At 43.0% G+C, this 20,212-nt stretch overlaps 1 protein-coding gene across 3 annotated transcripts in view; it reads right to left on the bottom strand.

The window, feature by feature from the left end:
- kmt2bb (lysine (K)-specific methyltransferase 2Bb) overlaps positions 1 to 20,212 on the bottom strand; it is a 59,031-nt gene that overhangs the window by 16,640 nt on the left and 22,179 nt on the right. For all 3 annotated transcript variants that reach the window (XM_029679207.2, XM_029679209.2, XM_029679208.2), the window contains exons 10-26: positions 19,832 to 19,942; positions 18,900 to 19,013; positions 18,559 to 18,708; positions 17,996 to 18,206; positions 17,752 to 17,865; positions 7,395 to 7,579; positions 6,956 to 7,057; positions 6,721 to 6,831; positions 5,974 to 6,050; positions 4,583 to 4,818; positions 4,314 to 4,468; positions 2,889 to 3,026; positions 2,573 to 2,731; positions 2,370 to 2,487; positions 2,161 to 2,239; positions 1,904 to 2,064; positions 84 to 227 (exon numbers count right to left, since the gene is read on the bottom strand). In XM_029679207.2, coding sequence (XP_029535067.2) covers positions 84 to 227; positions 1,904 to 2,064; positions 2,161 to 2,239; positions 2,370 to 2,487; positions 2,573 to 2,731; positions 2,889 to 3,026; positions 4,314 to 4,468; positions 4,583 to 4,818; positions 5,974 to 6,050; positions 6,721 to 6,831; positions 6,956 to 7,057; positions 7,395 to 7,579; positions 17,752 to 17,865; positions 17,996 to 18,206; positions 18,559 to 18,708; positions 18,900 to 19,013; positions 19,832 to 19,942 — 2,365 coding nt within the window. The remainder of the gene's footprint in view (positions 1 to 83; positions 228 to 1,903; positions 2,065 to 2,160; positions 2,240 to 2,369; positions 2,488 to 2,572; positions 2,732 to 2,888; positions 3,027 to 4,313; positions 4,469 to 4,582; positions 4,819 to 5,973; positions 6,051 to 6,720; positions 6,832 to 6,955; positions 7,058 to 7,394; positions 7,580 to 17,751; positions 17,866 to 17,995; positions 18,207 to 18,558; positions 18,709 to 18,899; positions 19,014 to 19,831; positions 19,943 to 20,212) is intronic.

Here is a 20,212-nt window from a genome sequence, read left to right as displayed (position 1 = left end):
ATCAATGCTTTCTAGGTAATATCTATAAATCGATCCAAACCTGGCAATTGTTAAACAACATCAGCCAACTATGGAACAGTTACCTGGGGAGGGCAGAGGCCGGAACAGTCCTCCAGCTGGTCTCCTGATTTTGGGCCTTGCCCCTTGATCAGGTTTAGGGAGTGGAGCTGAGAAGCTGGGAGTAGTGGGTCGGGAATGTGCCACGTCAACCTCTTGGGCATCAGATTCTAGAGGTGACAACAACAACTCTGTTTACTATGCCACAGTTAAGTCTTGGGCATCAGATTCTAGAGGTGACAACAACAACTCTGTTTACTATGCCACGGCTAAGTCTTGGGCATCAGATTCTAGAGGTGACAACAACAACTCTGTTTACTATGCCACGGCTAAGTCTTGGGCATCAGATTCTAGAGGTGACAACAACAACTCTGTTTACTATGCCACGGCTAAGTCTTGGGCATCAGATTCTAGAGGTGACAACAACAACTCTGTTTACTATGCCACGGTTAAGTCTTGGGCATCAGATTCTAGAGGTGACAACAACAACTCTGTTTACTATGCCACGGCTAAGTCTTGGGCATCAGATTCTAGAGGTGACAACAACAACTCTGTTTACTATGCCACGGTTAAGTCTTTGCCAATATCCACTTTGCAGTGTAAGAAAGCCAACAGTTACACATTCACACTAATATTGTATGCTGAACAAAAATACAAACTCAACATTCAACAATTTCAAAGATTTCAATGAGAGACAGTTCATAAGGAAATCAGGCAATTGAAATAAATCCATTAGGCCCTAAATCTATGGATTTCACATGACTGGGAATACAGATATGCATATTCTGGTCAGATACCTTAACAAAAAAAAAGGTAGGGGCGTGGATCAGAAAACCAGTCCGTATCGTGTGGGACCACTATTTTAGCCTCATGAAGCGCAACATCTCCTTCGCATAGAGTTGATGAAGCTGTTGATTGTGGCTAAAATAGATTGCGGCTGCGCGAAGTTGCTGGATAGTGGCGGGAACTGGAACACACTGTTGACGTCAATCCAGAGCATCACAAACATGATCAAAGAGTGACATGTCTGGTGAGTATGCAGGCCATGGAAGAAATGGAACATTTTCAGCTTCCAGGAATTGTGTACAGATCCTTGCGACATGGGGTCGTGCATTATCATGCTGAAACATGAGGTGATGGCGGCGGATGAATGGCATGACAATGGGCCTCAGGATCTCGTCATGGTATCTGTGCATTCAAATTGCCATCAATCAAATGCAATTGTGTTCTATGTCCGTAGTTTATGCCTGCCCATACCCTCACGACACGATGGGGCACTCGGTTCACAACATTGACATCAGCAAACCGCTCACCCACATGACGCCATAGACGTGATCTGCAGTTGTGAGGTTGGTTGGACGTACTGCCAAATTCTCTAAAACGACTTTGGAGGCAGCTTATGGTAGAGAACTGAACATTCAATTCACTGTCAACATGTCTGGTGGACATTCCTGCAGTCAGCATTCCAATTGCACGCTCCCTCAAAACTTGAGACATCTGTGGTATTGTGTTATGTGATAATACTGCACATTTTAGAGTAGCCTTTTATTGTCCACAGCACAAGGTGCACCTGTGTAATGATCATGCTGTTTAATCAGCTTCTTGATATGCCACATCTGTCAGGTGAATTGATTATCTTGGCAGAGGAGAAATGCTCACTAATAGGGATGTAAACAAATTTGTACACTAAATTTGAGCGAAATTGGCTTTTGTACATACAGAAATTGCTATGATATTTTATTTCAGCTCATGAAACATGGGACCAACACTTTACACATTGCACTTAGATTTTTGTTCAGCATAGCAGTGAGGGTTTGATGCAGTGTTGCATTACCAGGACTCTCACCTGACTGGGCGCAGGGGCTGTGTGCTATAGTGCTATTCTCTCCTTTGTCAGGCATCTCTTCAGCAGGTTTCTCAGGGACCGGAGGGCGGACCTCACGGATCGTACACGTGTATTTGCATCGCCGCAGTGGGTTCACCGTGCTCCAGTACCAGCGAGAACACCTGCAGAGAGGAGTTGAAAGGAAGGAAGTCATAAAAAACCACATCTAAACATGCCAATTTCTGATTCATTATTAACTATGAATTGCTGCTACTTACCGGTAACCCACTGGGAAAAGTTTTCCTTGCTTTGCAGACAGCTCAGTCAGCATACCTAGCTTTTCGATCTGCAAAGAGCCTGAATTCAGAAAATAACAATGATTAGATGAGCAAAACCCATGACCCGTCCTGTGTCCACCCACTGTACTGTGACACCTGTACTCAAGGGAGCTAAAAAAATAACAATGTAATGTGTCGAGACAACATACCAATCATCAAATTGATGTTTTCTGGCTCCAGTCCGGTCAAGAACTTCCTGCGAAGACTGACCCCATCAAAGTCCACGTACATCCTCCGATTCACCTCAAACCCTTGGCCGGTGATGATCTGCAAACGAACAAGAACAATGTACACATGCGTGAGGAAACTCATTAAAAAAAAGTCTCACTACTGAGTAGTCCCAGGACTTTACCTTGCCACTGATGAGGTCTCTGTGTTTGTAGCAGTACACCTTCTTGTCGTCCTGGAATACACAGTTGCGGGAGCGGGCACACATGAAGTGGTAGTTGCTCTGGCAGGAGGTCAGACAGCAGCCCACTGTGGCACCTGTATGGTTACAGCGCTCACAGCGCTGAGAGAACAAAATACACAGACAGGTTAGATCAGTCCAGGAGGAGAGAATAGGGGTGGATAAGGCGTTTGAGAGAGACGGACGTTGGACAAAGATACACAAACTACAGCTGCTGGAAAAACAAGAACGTCACTGCACAAATAAAGTGAAGCCTCACCATGAAGCGCCCCCTAGCAACGGCACTGTGCACGTGCATCAGAGAACCATTGTCCTCCTCGAACACCTCGGCGGACCACATGGAGCAGTTGATGTGAGCCCATTCGTTCTGGCCCAGGTACAGCAGCCTGCCCGCCTCCTGAGGAACACACGGAGGAGGTTAGAAATACAGAACTGGTGGGTTACCTACTGTGTGGATTTGGTTGACTTAATTTCCTGATAGTCACGGGCTGTTATGTTGAACAAGGGTATGAAGGCTTAGTGCTCTGAAGTCAGTGTGGTTTGTGTTTCTTCCCACCATGCTGTGATTCCTTACCCTCTTGGTGTTTCCTTACCCTCTTGGTGTTAGGGGCAGTATTTTCATTTTTGGAAGAAAAAAAACGTTCCCGTTTTATACGGGATATTTTGTCAGGAAAAGATGCTAGAATATGCATATAATTGACAGCTTTGGATAGAAAACACTCTAACGTTTCCAAAACTGTAAAGATATTGTCTGTGAGTATAACAGAACTGATGTTGCAGGCGAAAGCCTGAGAAAAATCCAATCCGGAAGTGCCCCAAGTTTTGAAAGCGCTGCATTCCAATGACTCCCTATTCAGCTGTGAATGTACCATCAACGAGCTTACGCTTTCTACGTATTCCCCAAGGTGTCTACAGCATTGTGACGTAATTTTACGCATTTCTGTTGAAGAATAGCCGTAGGCGGCCACATTGCGTAAGGGGTCACATGGTGGCGCCGAGAGAGATTCTCGCGTAAAATACAGAGGTAGCCATTACTCCAATCGGTCCTAATGAAAAACGAATTGTCCCGAAGGATATATTATCGAATAGATATTAGAAAAACACCTTGAGGATGGATTCTAAACAACGTTTGCCATGTTTCTGTCGATATTATGGAGCTAATTTGGAATATTTTTCGGCGTTGTGGTGACCGCAATTTCCGGGCGATTTCTCAGCCAAACGTGAAGAACAAATGAGGCTATTCCGCCTACAAAAATAATATTTTGGGAAAAAAATGAACTTTGGCTGTCTACTTGGGAGTCTCGTGAGTGAAAACATCTGAAGTTCATCAAAGGTAAACAATTTAATTTGATTGCTTTTCTGATTTCCGTGACAAGGTTGCCTGCTGCTAGCAAGGCATAATGCTATGCTAGGCTATGATAAACTTACACAAATGCTTGTCTAGCGTTGGCTGTAAAGCATATTTTGAAAATGAGATGACAGGGTGATTAACAAAAGGCTAAGCTGTGTTCCAATATATTTCACTTGTGATTTTCATGAATAGGAACATTTTCTAGGAAGATTTATGTCCGTTGCGTTATGCTAATTAGTGTCAGATGATGACAACGGGATGGGGCGTTAAGTCACTTTTGACAAGGGCTTCTCAGAAGTGTTCTGAAACCTAGTTTCATTCAGTCTTACTCACATTGGACTTGGCATCTCCATACTTTTGGCACAGTGAGCATTGCCTCCCGTCGTCCTTGGACCACCCTGTGTCTAGGTCAGCCTTGGACAACCGTCCCTCAGACTTGGATGGCCATCCCTCAGACATGGATTGCCGTCCGGCTCTTCCCCTTTTCCCTGAGGGACAAAGAACAGACAATCATACCAAAACCACAACAATCCCCTTAGGAAATTGGTCTATTCAATATTTGCTTTCTCATTGTTTTTCCTCCCCTCAGTTGTGTAAAGTACCTTTAAGTTTATTAAGCCTGAAAGCCCTGTTTTTCCTGAAGTGGAGGCCCCTGGTTGGCTCTGTGGTCAGTGGGGTGGTGGGGTGAGGCACTTCTTCTTGTTTCACCTCCAGGCGTATTACGTTCTCTGTCTGCAGGGTCCCCAGAGGGATCCTGGACCTTAGCTCCTCCCTCTCACGCCACTGAGCGTACACATGCTCAGTGGTGGGGGGCTGAACCGCATGGGACAGCATCCCACTGGAAAGGGAATGGATGGAGAAATGGAGGGGTGAGGAGATGAAAAACAGAGTTAGTCAAGTTGTGTTAGAGTCATGCTGTGCCAGATTCCAACTTGAGTTACCAGCACGTAAGTCAAATTAGGATGGTTTAAGCAAACATCTGAGTTACATGCACACAGTTACACTCAAGTTAGAATTTGACTTGGAGTACACAACTGAGACAGGGACTCACATCTAGCTGATTATGATTACACTCATTTACATTCTCCCCAGAAGATAAGGTGACAGGCAGGTCAGGTCCTGAGCTTACCACTCTACCTTTACCACTCTGTGAATCACCCTACAATGAGCTAAATGAAGTCACTACTCTGGGTCCTCAGATGTGAACTGGGAATGTGTGAGAGAAGGGGACAGTCCTGGTTTTAACATCCAGAAGAAGAAAATAAGAAAATAATTGTAAGACTAACTTCTGTAACATTGGATTTTAATGACTGTTCCCCACTTTAAGGTTGTTGTTGACAGTATAGTATAATTGAATCAACTCATCATTTCCCATCAGGATGTGAACAACAGGGGTGTCATACAAATGTGTGGAAAACCAGAAAACATAAAATCAGTTGCTCCACTGAATGTAGGCTTATGCTGCTTCATGGGAAAATACATACATTCCTGCAGGGCAGTAGTGAAGAAATGTCACAACCCAACGTTAAACTGGAATTTCATAGAAATGTTCACGAGTCAATATCTGATGACTTAAAACATGGCAACTTCTTCAACCTATGTGGTAAATCCCCAAATCCCAATGTCTGAGAAATAACTCCCAGACAGATAACCTTCTAAGAGCCTTGGTTAATCGTACGCAGAGTTCACAAGCATAACAAAAACCAGGTTTAACAGACAAGGACAGGGATCATCAACTAGATTCAGATGCGGGTCGATTTTCTCTTGAGAAGATGGTCAGGGGGCCGGAACATAATTACACATCATTTGCAGGACTGCAAAATGATCGCAAGATCCCCAAACAGATATAATAATTTGACTAAAACAGCCATTTCAAAACATACATTTGTATAAAACCACTTATTTCTCTTTTATGCACGGGAAATAAAATCACTGTGGGCCACCAGTTGAGATACCCTGAACTAGGAGATACGAGGAGCAGATTGCTACTCACATAGGCAGGTCTTTGGATCGGGGGTCCCACACTTTGGGGTCCTGACTGTTGAACCAGTTGAAGACCTCCTCCAGAAGCTACAGAGAGAACAGTGAGGAGAGGGTGAATCTACACTCCTCTGTTGGCCATTTTAAAACATGTACTGCTTTTTTCTTTCCAATAAGCATTACAAATGGACTTGGATTCAACCATCTTCTATGACTTTAGTTTGAACCAAGTGAACCTATGACCACCAGGGGATCATGGCCACAAGAATCATAGCGCCCCATAACTCATCCCAATTACATACCGTTCTGCTGACTAGACAGCCATATGGAACAACTTAAGACACCACAAGACATTTTCTGAGGACTGATGTCACTGACTGAGTACAGACCATGTATTGTGTTAGGATGAGGGTATTCAAGGGTCTGTGTTGTCTAACTTTATGAAACTACAGTCTGTACACAATATTTCAAAATAAGTTGAGAATGTCTCAAGCAAGATGAGCGTAAATAGCTGTGTTCACAAAGTGCAGCCAAGTGTAGTGAGAACATTTGTTTATCCGTTTATTATCACGTGTGTGTGCTTTTAACAAAAAAGCTGTGTTTATGTAGCTAAAGTACAGGACAAACGCGATAACATTGCAGAAGACATTGTTCAACCAACTGTTTTTCTGTCATACTGAAAGTACTGTGCAACACGATCAATTAAATACTTCAGATTAGTTTCCTCCCAGAATGTTGCTGTCTGAGTACTCCGCATTACCTTCAAGTAGTAGGAGCGGGCCACGGCTGTGGGCCTTTCATCTTCCGGTAGAGACTCCTCCTGGTCCAGACGCCTCCGCACCACTTGCACCACATCTTCATGGAATGATTTCTACAACATAAATAGACATGGAAATATACAAACATAGTTATTTAGCGGACACTACTCACTCATCTTCCTTTGAAATCTGAGATCCTGTCCTGCCAATTCAGATGCTATATAGATACACACTGACCAGGGTGGTGTAGAGGCCTTTGTCAAACTTCTTGCCCACAGCACGGAGGTCACAGGCTGGCAGGCCCTCCGCTCCACTGTCAGGGACAACCTGGGTCACACACTACGAGGGGAATAAGGACAAATTTAGTACGCTACAGAGAAAAAACACTGAACATATAGCCACACAAGCACTTATGTGCAACAGTTCAAGAGGAACAGGCAAATATTCCTAGCAGATCTGTCTGCAAATGTACATCTGATATCAGCTAATAAACTTGTTTTTAAAGTGGAGAGTCGTTGCACTCGTTCTTTGAAATGATTTCTTCAGAAAAGCCACATCAAAACTAGACTACAAGTCATGATATGTGTTAAAAAGCCTGTTGCTATTTTCAGCCTGCGCATCCTGTCTCATTTAGCATCCTGTGGTAAGAAACATTGTACGGCCTGGTACCTCTCACCTGTGAGCAAGCAATGAGGTGCTGGGTGAGAGTGGAGGTGAGCAGGCAGGCCAGCACCTTCTCTACCCCGGCCCTCAGCTCCATGTGGAGCAGCTCTCTCCAGGCGCTGGGCTGGGACTGGCTGCAGGGCCGGCAGGAATACGCCACACTCTCTGGCAGGCTGGACAGAATCTCATACAGGTCACCTGGAGGGGAGGAGAGCGGAGAACAACCATAAGAACCATTCCTTGGCACTACATCAAAGCATGGGAGATAACAGCATGTGATAAACTTCAGATTTGGGCTGTCCCAGACAGAGGCGTCTGTTCCTTAGACAAATCACAATTTAAATATTTTCCCCACATAGACACACCCAATGCATTTGAATAAAATCAACTATATGCACCAAGATTGTCTGATGATTTAAGCTCAATGTTTGATTAAATCATTTAGACAAGGGAGCCCATTGGCCACACTGAGTAAAAACATTTATAATAAATGACAGCAAGTCTCTCCTCCCTGGTGCAGCAAGCAGCAAGTGTTTGTTTATTGCACTGTCCGCGCCAATGCTGCAACATAATAACAGCGATTTCATTTCTTACTTGTTTCTTAAACTGAAAAGTTCTGTTACTGAAATACCTACATTTTTTAAGGAAAAATATTCCCTAGACCCTTGTTCTCTGCGTGAAACATGTACGCACTGCATGCACGAAACCAATAGGGCCTCGCCTATAGCCTATCATAATCAGATCAATAAATTGGTTAACAAACTCTGAACACATGAATACAAAATGGATGTGAAAGAAAGGGTGTCAAGACAAAGGGTGGCTACTTTGAAGAATCTCAAATATAAAATATATGTGTTTGTTTACTACATGATTCCATGTGTTAGTTGACGTCTTCACTATTATTCTACAATCTATCAAAATAAGATTTCAGAGTAACAAGATCCTGAGGCCCATTGCCGTGCCACTCATCCGCCACCATCACATTTCAGAATGATAATGCACAGCCCCATGTCGCAAGGATCTGTACACAATTCCTGGAAGTTGAAAATGTCCCAGTTTTTCCATGGCCTGCATACTTACCAGACACGTCACCCATTAAATATGTATTGTATGCTCTAGATCGCCGTGTACATCAGCGCATTCCAGTTCCCGCCAATACCCAGCAGCTTCGCACAGCCATTGAAGTGTGGGACAACAATCTCATCTCTGTACCACACACAATCAATTCTCATCTCTGACCACACACAATCAATTCTCATCTCTGACCACACACAATCAATTCTCATCTCTGACCACACACAATCAATTCTCATCTCTGACCACACACAATCAATTCTCATCTCTGACCACACACAATCAATTCTCATCTCTGACCACACACAATCAATTCTCATCTCTGTACCACACACAATCAATTCTCATCTCTGTACCACACACAATCAATTCTCATCTCTGACCACACACAATCAATTCTCATCTCTGACCACACACAATCAATTCTCATCTCTGACCACACACAATCAATTCTCATCTCTGACCACACACACTTATCTGTAAGGTCCCTCAGTTGAGCAGTGAATTTCAAACACAGAATCAACCACAAAGACCAGAGAGGTTTTCCAATGCCTTGCAAATGACACCTATTGCTAGATGGGTTAAAAAAAGCAGAAATTGAATATCCCTTTGAGCATGGTGAAGTTAATAATTACAGTTTGGATGGTGTATCAATACACCCAGTCACTACAAAGTTGCCATAGAGGAAGGAAACCTCTCAGGAATTTCAACATGATGCCAATTGTGACTTTTTTTTTTTAAAACAGCTAGAGTGTAATGGCTGTGATAGGAGAAAACTGAGGATGGATCAACATTGTAGTTACTCCACAATACTAATTGACAGAGTGAAAAGTAGGAAGCCTGTTGTATATAATAAACATCCTCCAAAACATGCATCCTGTTTGCAGTAAGACATAACGTAAAACTGCAAAGAATTTGAATAAGAAATTAACTTTATGTCCTGAATATCAGTGGTGTAAAGTACTTAAGGAGTACATTAAAGTATTTAAAGTATTTTTTCCCCCCAGTATCTGTATTTCACCATTTATATTTTTGACAACTTATACTTCACTACATTCCTAAAGAAGTTATACTTTTTACTCACTACATTTTCCCTGACACCCGAAAGTACTCGCTACATTTTGAAAGCTTAGCAGGACAGGAAAATGGTCCAATTCACACACTTCTCAAGAGAACATCCCTGGTCATCCCTACGGTCTCTGATGGACTCACTAAACACAAATCCTTCGTTTGTAAATTATATCTGAGGGGGAGAGTGTGCCCCAGGCTAGCTGTAAATACATTTATTTTTTAACAAGCAAATTGTGCTGTCTGGTTTGCTTAAGGAATTTGCAATGATTTATACTTTTACTTTTGATACTTAATTATATTTAAAACCAAATAATTTTAGACTATTACTCAATTAGTATTTTACTGACTGTCACTTGAGTCATCTTCTATTAAAAGGTATCTTTACTTTTACTCAAGTATAACAATTGAGTACTTTTTCCACCGTTGATGAATGCCAATCAGTATGTTTGGGGCAAATCCAACACATCACGGAGTACCACTTTTCATATTTTCAAGCATGGTGGTGGCTGCATCATGTTATGGGTATGCTTGTCATCGGCAAGGACTAGGGAGTTTCTTAAAAATACAAATAAATGGAATAGAGCTAAGCACAGGCAAAACCCAAGAGGAAAACCTGGTTCAGGTCTGCTTTCCAACAGATATTGGGAGACAAATTAATTTTTCCGCAGGACAAGAACCTAAAACACAAGGCGAAATATACACTGGACATGCTTACCAAGTTGAATGTTTGAGTGGCCTTTTTAGTTTTGACATAAATCTGCTTGAAATCTATGCAAGACTTTAAAATAGCTGTCTAGCAGTGATCAACAACAAACTTGACAGAGCATGAATAATTTTTTTAAGAATGTGCAAATATTGTACAATCCAGGTGTACAAAGCTCTTAGATATTTACTCAGAAAGACACACAGCTGTAATCATTGCCAGAAGGTGATTATAACATGTATTGACTAAGGGGGTTGAATACATAGATAAGGTTATTATCAAGATATTTTTTATTATAAAAAAAGAACAACTACAAATAATCCATTGTAATCCCACTTTGTAACAACAAAATGTAGAAAGTCAAGGGGTGTGAATTATTTCTGAAGGCACTGTACATGCATTGTGCATACATTTACCCCTTTGAATTGTCTTTTCAATGTCTGTTCAGCCCATTGGCATCGGTTACTTCTATCATTACTTCATATTGAAGAATAATTACTTGGGGAAGGTAGTGTATAGATTATATTGTGGGGGAATAATAATGCCTCAATTTACAATGTGCTGGTCCTAGACATCCCTGTATGTAGCCTAGAGTGTTGATCACCTTTTCCCGCTTCTTCCTTTCCTCAGATAAGAGATCTCTCCTTCAACAGGAAGGGATTCTTCCTTCGTGTCCAGGGCCTCATCTGCACTTGTGAATTCCATTATTTGCTTTCCCTTCTAAACCCACATCATTGCCAAGAATCGTAGATAAGTTTTGATTTCACTTTTCTCCAGTGACCATCTGATCGGAATGAATTCATAGCGTTTTTTTCACAGCCTAGCAGACAAGTCTGGATGAATATAATGGATTGGCCATGGATTTGAATTTCTTTACACCCCTGTGCCTTCAGAATGTTGACTTTGGACCGAAAGTTCCACAACTTGAAGATTACCATCCAAGGGGATTTAGCTTTCTTCTATTTCACGCCGATCCAATGGAACCGTTCCAGATCTTCTGGTGATATACCCACATCAAGTTCCTCTGAAATCAGTTTGACCATGTAGCTGGAAAGGGCTTCTTTTTCGTTGTCTTCCGGTAAGGACAATATTCTCATGTTTCATCTTGTTCTACAGTATTTTCTTGTGTGGTCCAATTCATCGTCCAAAGTTCGCAGCTGTGTTTCCAAAAGGCTAATTTTGTCGTCTTGTTCGCCCATACACATGCCTTGTTGGTGCGTGTCTGGCACGATAAGACTACTACCTTTGAGCAAATCTACATTTTTAACCACAAATGGTTTGTTTGGTGAGCATCAAGAGCCTTTTAGGTACGCCTTCCTGGATACCCCTTAGATGTTCATTACTCTCCTCTGCATCTCCAAGTTGTTCCTTGTCTTTTCCTCTGAGGGAAGTCATGGTTGAGTCGCCACGTCGCTTTAACACCCGATTGGTTTGTTGTTATACAGTGGGGCAAAAAAGTATTTAGTCAGCCACCAATTGTGCAAGTTCTCCCACTTAAAAAGATGAGAGGCCTGTAATTTTCATCATAGGTACACAGACAAAATGAGAAGAAAAAAAATCCCGAAAATTACATTGTAGGTTTTTTTATGAATTTATTTGCAAATTATGGTGGAAAATAAGTATTTGGTCAATAACAAAAGTTTCTCAATACCTTGTTATATACCCTTTGTTGGCAATGACAGAGGTCAAACGTTTTCTGTAAGTCTTCACAAGGTTTTCACACACTGTTGCTGGTATTTTGGCCCATTCCTCCATGCAGATCTCCTCTAGAGCAGTGATGTTTTGGGGCTGTTGCTGGGCAACACGGACTTTCAACTCCCTCCAGAGATTTTCTATGGGGTTGAGATCTGGAGACTGGCTAGGCCACTCCAGGACCTTGAAATGCTTCTTATGAAGCCACTCCTTCGTTGCCCGGGCGGTGTGTTTGGGATCATTGTCATGCTGAAAGACCCAGCCATGTTTCATCTTCAATGCCCTTGCTGATGGAAGGAGGTTTTCACTCAAAATCTCACGATACATGGCCCCATTCATTATTTCCTTTACACGGATCAGTCGTCCTGGTCCCTTTGCAGAAAAACAGCCCCAAAGCATGATGTTTCCACCCCCATGCTTCACAGTAGGTATGGTGTTCTTTGGATGAAACTCAGCATTCTTTGTCCTCCAAACACAACGAGTTGAGTTTTTACCAAAAAGTTATATTTTGGTTTCATCTGACCATATGACATTTCTCCCAATCTTCTTCTGGATCATCCAAATGATTTCTAGCAAACTTCAGATGGGCCTGGACATGAACTGGCTTAAGCAGGGGGACACGTCTGGCACTGCAGAATTTGAGTCCCTGGCGGCGTAGTGTGTTACTGATGGTAGGCTTTGTTACTTTGGTCCCAGCTCTCTGCAGGTCATTCACTAGGTCCCTCCGTGTGGTTCTGGGATTTTTGCTCACCGTTCTTGTGATCATTTTGACCCCACGGGGTGAGATCTTGTGTGGAGCCCCAGATCGAGGGAGATTATTATCAGTGGTCTTGTATGTCTTCCATTTCCTAATAATTGCTCACACAGTTGATTTCTTCAAACCAAGCTGCTTACCTATTGCAGATTCAGTCTTCCCAGTCTGGTGCAGGTCTACAATTTTGTTTCTGGTGTCCTTTGACAGCTCTTTGGTCTTGGACCTAGTGGAGTTTGGATTGTGACTGTTTGAGGTTGTGGACAGGTGTCTTTTATACTGATAACAACTTCAAACAGGTGCCATTAATACAGGTAACGAGTGGAGGACAGAGGAGCCTCTTAAAGAAGAAGTTACAGGTCTGTGAGAGACAGAAATCTTGCTTGTTTGTAGGTGACCAAATACTTATTTTCCACCATAATTTGCAAATAAATTCATTAAAAATCCTACAACGTGATTTTCTGGATTTTTTCCCCCTCATTTTGTCTGTCATAGTTGAAGTGTACCTATGATGAAAATTACAGGCCTCTCATATTTTTAAGTGGGAGAACTTGCACAATTGTTGGCTGACTAAATACTTTTTTGCCCCACTGTACATAGATTACCACTCACTCTCTCCCAGGTACTTGGGAATATATTGATCTATCGAGTTTATGGGCTTAATTTAAACTCTGTTTTCTGGCTTCTATATATACAAACAGATTTGTCTGTAAAAAAAAAAAAATCTACTCACTCCCCATGCGTCCTAAACAGAGCTACGCACTCCCCATACATCCTCTCGGTACCCACATGCCTTTCCTATGGCGTAAATTCCAAGGAAAACTAACTGAAACTAGACAACAACAAAAAATGTGAGAAACATGTTCCTGAGAGCAAAGGTCAACTTCTTCATAACTGGAGAAAAAAACACTACAAAAGCACAAGATGGGAAACTTTGTAATTATATACAGTTGAAGTCAGAAGTTTACATACAGCTAAGCCAAATAGCTTCCCACAATAAGTTGGGTGAATATTGGCCCATTCCTCCAGAGCTGAGCTGGTGTAACTGAGTCAGGTTTGTAGGCCTCCTTGCTCACACACTTTTTTCAGTTCTGCCCACAAATTTTCTTTAGGATTGAGGTCAGGGCTTTGTGATGGCCACTCCAATACCTTGACGTCCTTAAGCCATTTTGCCACAACTTTGGAAGTATGCTTGGGGTCATTGTCCATTTGGAAGACCCATTTGCGACCAAGCTTTATCTTCCTGACTGATGTCTTGAGATGTTGCCTCAATATATCCACATAATTTTCTCCATCCTCATGATGCCATCTATTTTGTGAAGTGCACCAGTCCCTCCTGCAGCAAAGCACCCCCACAACATGATGCTGTCACCCCATGCTTCAAGGTTGGGATAGGGTTCTTCGGCTTGCAAGCCTCCCCTTTATCCTCCAAACATAACGATGGTCATTATGGCCAAACAGTTCTATTTTTATTTCATCAGACCAGAGGACATTCTCCAAAAAGTACAATCTTTGTCCCCATGTGCAGTTGCAAACCGTAGTCTGGCTTTTTTTAATGGCGGTTTTGGAGCAGTGGCTTCTTCCTTGCTGAGCGGCCTTTCAGGTTATGTCGATATATGACTCGTTTTACTGTGGATATAGATACTTTGTACCGGTTTCCTCCAGCATCGTCACATGGTCCTTTGCTGTTGTTCTGGGATTGATTTGCATTTATCGCACCAAAGTACATTCATCTCTAGGAGACAGAACGCCAAAGCTATATTTTGTTAACAAGAAATTTGTGGAGTTGTTGAAAAATGAGTTTTAATGACCACAACCTAAGAGTATGTAAACTTCCGAACTTCAACTGTATGTTTCTGGGTAACCCCGATAGCAAAAGGACAAAGCAAGAAAGCAGAACTCTAGTCGTGCATTTTTACTACTCCTTCAGGCAGAAAGTGACATCAGGGCATTACATTAAATAACTATTTTGAGAATCACCCACGTAATTCATTCGACCTTTCATACTAGTTCTCTATCGGAAACTCCTGTGCTTAATGTGATGAGTCATTTGTTGAATGCTCTTTAATGCTACTGGGCTCATTGCACCGGATGTTCTGACTTGTGTCAATATACAGTGTAGGCGTGTCACAATACCAACATTTTACAAACGATACAATACCAGGCGAAGTATCACGACACCGAGCAGTATCAGTGGCCTAGCATCCCCTGGATGCTTTTCTAAATGTTCTCCAAAAACCACACTTGTACTCAATAAAACATAATGAACTTAATAGAATACCGCATAGAATGGCTGATTTTCTGATATTTGCAAAGCCCTACCTGTGATTTGGCTGGAGGAATGGGAGGAAGGAATATATATCAGTGGAGGGTGCTGAAGGGAGGACGGCTCATAATAATGGCTGGAACAAGACAAATGGAATGGCATCAAACACATATAAACCATGTGTTTGATACCATTCCACAAATTCCGCTCCAGCCATTAGCACAAGCCTGTCCTCCCCAATTAAGGTGCCACCAACCTCCTGTGAAATAGACGCATAATGATCTGCATGTCATTGTGTCAGTAAGGAGAAGACACTGCATGAAACCTTCTTTACTCTTCAGTTGACACACACTCACCCTCCCTTCCTCACACACTGTCTCCCTCATGCTCAAACATCACTCTCTCCCACAAACACACATACACACACTGAGCCCAACTTAAAACATTAGGCACCAAACAGAATTTAAGGAGCACCAGAAATAGATGTTTTATATAGTTCAGGCTTACATTAGGTCTATATGAAGCCTACATTTAAAGCACATCTCATGAGTAGCAGACCCAAATTCCTTTCCTCGTATACCAATCAAATTTGCCCAAACCTACTGTCAAGTTACCAGGTTGTTAGGTAACATGACTGAACAACGTTATTTGATGTCAAATCAATGAGCAACCCGGGGTTTGTTCAAAACGTCCCGCGTCATGGTTTGTGATATATAAAATGCATGCGAATCCTGATACAAATAAAAAAGGCATCTCTGGTACTATGAGTCATATTTTTGTAACCGTTTAGGCTAGAGACAATTTGTTGGGGCATGGACTCTACAAGGTGTTTAAAGTGTTCCACAGGGATGCTGGCCCATGTTGACACCAATGCTTCCCACAGTTGTGTCAAGTTGGCTGGATATCCTTTGGGTGGTGGACCATTCTTGATACTGTTAGATTCTGGGTTCTGACTTCTTAAACTTGGAACATTGTTATTGTTAGAGACATGACACATCAGAAGTAATACTATAGTATCTGAGGAGTGAAACAGACTGGTTTTTATATCAGAAGTGAATGGTTATCTGTAGGAGCCAGATGGCTTTGGAATGTGCTGAGTAGAGGGGAGGCAATCACATGATTGCTATAGGTGGAGAGCTTTGGATTAGGCATCAAGGGGGTTGAGGTCAGGTCACCTTAAGGGAGAAGAAACGGTTTATTACCCCATCACTTCGCCTTCCTGTCGAACCATAAAAGATGTAAGGGTTGGAGAGAAGGAGGAGTGCATCTAAATTGGAGTATATATACACTTGTGTTGGTGGAAACATGTTTTGTCTGAATGATCTGTACTGACCCTCTGGGAAGAATAAAGTTGGTTAAGCTTTCATAGTATCGGTTGTGGGACGGTAGTGTCCCACCTGACCAACATCCAGTGAAATCCGCAGAGCGTGAAATTCAAAAATACCAAAATCAAATATTTAACATTCTAGAAAATATGTGTGATAATGGGATTTATATGTTCATAGGAATGATTAGAATATTCCACCCTGAAACCATATGATTGTATGAAATTGACTAGAATCATGAGATTACTCTAATGATGTGTGTGGTTTTAGTTAGTAGAATTATATATCCTTGTGTGTAGTTTATGTCTATTATTGTATCTTAAAAACAGATTGTCTGAGCAAGATTCGGTGCTGACCTTGGCTGGGGCCACAGAGTACTTCCCAGGGTCTCCCTATCTTGAGGGAGGATGGGGAGTAAGTCTCACAGATAGTCAGAGGATGGTTTGTCCTCTGGGTTTCGCCTGCCATATCAGTTCTGCTATACTCACAGACATTATTTTAACAGTTTTAGAAACTTTAGAGTGTTTTCTATCCAAATCTACCAATTACATGCATATCCTAGCTTCTGGGCCTGAGTAACAGGCAGTTTACTTTGGGCATGCTTTTCATCCAGAGGTGAAAAAACTGCCCCCTACCCAAGAGAGGTTAACTTGTCTCCTCCCCTTCATCTACATTGATTGAAGGTAACATCCATAAGGGCTCATAGCTTTCAACTGGATTCACCTGGTCAGTCAGTCATGGAAAAAGCAGGTGTTTAATGTTTTGTACACTCAGTGTATGTTCTCTATTGTGAAAGTGGGGATGTAAACTGTTGAGGGCCTAAAAAGGTGACAGAAATTCTTCGCACAGAAACGCACAAAAAAATACTACGTAAACTGCAAGAAAATATGCCTATTTTCAGAGTGGGGTTGTCACCACACCAACACTTTACTAAGGATGTGCTACCAGACCAAGTATCCTAATACAGAGTAATATGTATCTACTTCCCTTGCACTGCGAGCAGCTCCAATTATTTAACAAATGTAACACAAACCACATCACTATCTGCACACGCCAGCTCGCCATCACGGCTAAATAGCATTTTAAAAGTGATAGAGATGTGCAGAAAAAACAGATGGAGAGAGGCCGCTGAGCAGGCTAACGGCTGGTTAGTGGGACGCAGCTGGCTGCTCACAGCTGTCACACGTGATATTGGATGAAGCACTCGTTCTGATATGACATCACGATCTAAACCTTGGTATTCTATTTGTAGGACGCAGAGGTGATCACACAGGGAGAAGATCTGTTGGGGCCTCAACGTTATAACTCAATGAGTTATCTACGCACTTTTTGTCAGATCTACATGACTCACGTGGATGACCTTTATTCTGAGATCAAAAGGCAAATATCACAGAAAAGTGACGAGTTGGCATCCCTGTGAAAGGTACCGCTGAGCATGGGAGCCCGTTACACAGCAGAAGAAGTTGGGCGTAACACTGGAAGACCCACCTGTCAGGTCCTCACACTTGGCATGGACCCAGTGGTTACAGGTGGCACACTGCATCATCTGACTGTCGTAGTCACTGTCCTCATAGCACTTGAAGCAGATCGGACAGTAGTTGCCTTCAGAAAGAGATACCGTCAATATCCTGCCATTCCCATATGCACAGTGAAATCAAATAAATGAACTTGTCTTATGTTTTAACATTAGTGTTTGCAGATCAACTTCCCCAAAGCGTTCACTTCATCTTACCTTGGTCGTGGAGCTTGGTGCAGTCTGGACAGAGTCCTTTATCGTGGTTCCACTCGGTGTCCCAACTCTTCCCTGGTGTAACCCCACAGCTTTTACACCTGATGCACGTCATACACACCCAGGCCTTCCTCCTCCTGTTGGGTTTGGGGTAGTTAGGCCCCAGGCATGAAGGGTGATAACAGTTCTGACATCTGTCACACTCCAGCAGAGGCTGAGGAACACCAGAGAGATACAGTATTAGAGTTACACATACGATTGGTGGCAACACTGATGTCACTGTTTGGATATATGGTGGATATATGAAGATAGTTCACACTCAGGCCGTTAACAATTTAACAAAATGTCTGTTGTGGTCTACTTAAGTGTCTCTCCCATAGACATCAATAGCAGCTAGATCTGGTCTACTCAGTTCATCAACTCTCATTGAACCAGAAAATAAACAGAGTGGAGTGTCACTTCCTCTTCAGTCTATGGGTTAACTATAGACCCTAGATATAGCCTAAAAACTAGTGACCAGGTGTTTAAGTTCTCAGGAGTGACTGGGGCCTTGTGTGGACCCATACCTTGGAGTGCTTGTTTTTTCTACCACATATATGGCAGCACTTGCAGCGACGACAGCACCAGTTCTCCTTGTTCTCCTCGGAGGGCCGCTCCGTTGGCTCAAGGCAAAACCGGTGGAATGGCTCACAGCACACCTGGCAGTACAGCATTTGCTAGGATAGGAACAGATAACAGTCTGCAGGTTTAAGACCTTCCAATGGTGGATTCAAAAGATCCATCATGGCCATACATTGACAAAAACATCCTACATGTCAAAACATCCTATAGCAAATATCAGTGTTGAAAACAAAGACATTCCTCCAATGGGACATTGTAATAACAGAGCCATGTTGTGAGCCTTTACCTCTTGTTGTCCTTTACTGGCACACAGCAGGCAGACACAGGGGGGCATGATGGGTACAGAGGTCAGGATACTCAGGCCTCCCATCATCCACACATTCTGGAGGTCACAGTCCTCCTGCATGGCAGACAGGGGAGGCTTAGACACAGCTTTCACCTCTCATACTGAGGCCCGCAGGACAGAGTCAGACACAGGCGTGGGAGATACAGAGATGGGAAACAGCCTTCTGGACTCTTGATGTAGAAGAACACTGACATCCAGTGGATAGATAAGGGTATTACAGAAATAAACCAAACCAAAGACAAAACCTGATGATGATAATGGCTAATTTAACCATGGTTATAAACAGAGTAGTTTGGGTCCTGGATGCTAATAGGCTGAAACAGCATTCTTGTCGTGTATTTTGCATACAATATAGCACGGATATGACACAAAACAACTTATTTACTGTTATATTTATGTTGGTAACAGTTTATAATAGCAATAAAGCACCTCAGGGATTTCTGGTATATTGGCCATTATAAACTGGGTGGTTCAAGCCCTGAATGCTGAAAGCTATGAGCCCTGCTCTAACTCTGTTGGTAAATGGTTTATAATAGCAATAAGGCACCTCAGGGGTTTGTGATATATGGCCAATATACCGCGGCTAAGGGCTGTGTCCAGGTACTCCGTGTTGCGTCGTGCTTAAGAACAGCCCTTAGCCGTGGTATATTGGCCATATACCACACTCCCTCGGGCCTTACTGCTGAAATAAACCACACCTCCTCTGCTTTATTGCATAATTATAATGCAAGGCTCAAGTTCAGTTGTTTAAATCAATGCACTTGCGTTGGGCCTATATTTTTCTGGATTGGCTCGACAAGCAAAATCAGTAGCTAACTGGTAAATGAGATCTCTAAAAACACAGCTACAAGAGTCAGGGAAAAGCATCCGACCTTGAAGTCCACGCCGATCTTGTGCGTAGGCTCGGAGGGCTCCCTCTCCCTCTGGTCGAATCCATTGGCTAGGGCGGCCAGGACGCTGGGTGGCGTCTGTTCCAGAGGATTCTGGGAAAAATATGACGGAGGATGAAACCGGGCTCGTCCCCACCCCGCCTCCACCAACATCCTTCCCCTCTCACCCCCTACCCTGGCCCTTGGCCACCCCGGAGTGGCCCCAGTGTGGGATAGCAGGCGCCAGGGGTGGGGAGACCCTTGGTCCTCGGGGTAGGAGGAGGATAGCTCCAGGTCTAGCTGTGGGTGTCGGGGGGACTGAGTCATCTGTGCAAGTAGCTGCTCCGCCGACAGCCCCTCTGACTCTCCCTCTCCCTGGTGGTC

The sequence above is a fragment of the Oncorhynchus nerka genome, linkage group LG14 (genome assembly GCF_034236695.1).
Source record: "Oncorhynchus nerka isolate Pitt River linkage group LG14, Oner_Uvic_2.0, whole genome shotgun sequence".
In the NCBI taxonomy this organism is placed as follows: Eukaryota; Metazoa; Chordata; class Actinopteri; order Salmoniformes; family Salmonidae; genus Oncorhynchus; species Oncorhynchus nerka.
The sequence above is the reverse complement of the archived record's forward strand: the minus strand, read 5'-3'. Positions and strand labels throughout refer to the sequence as shown.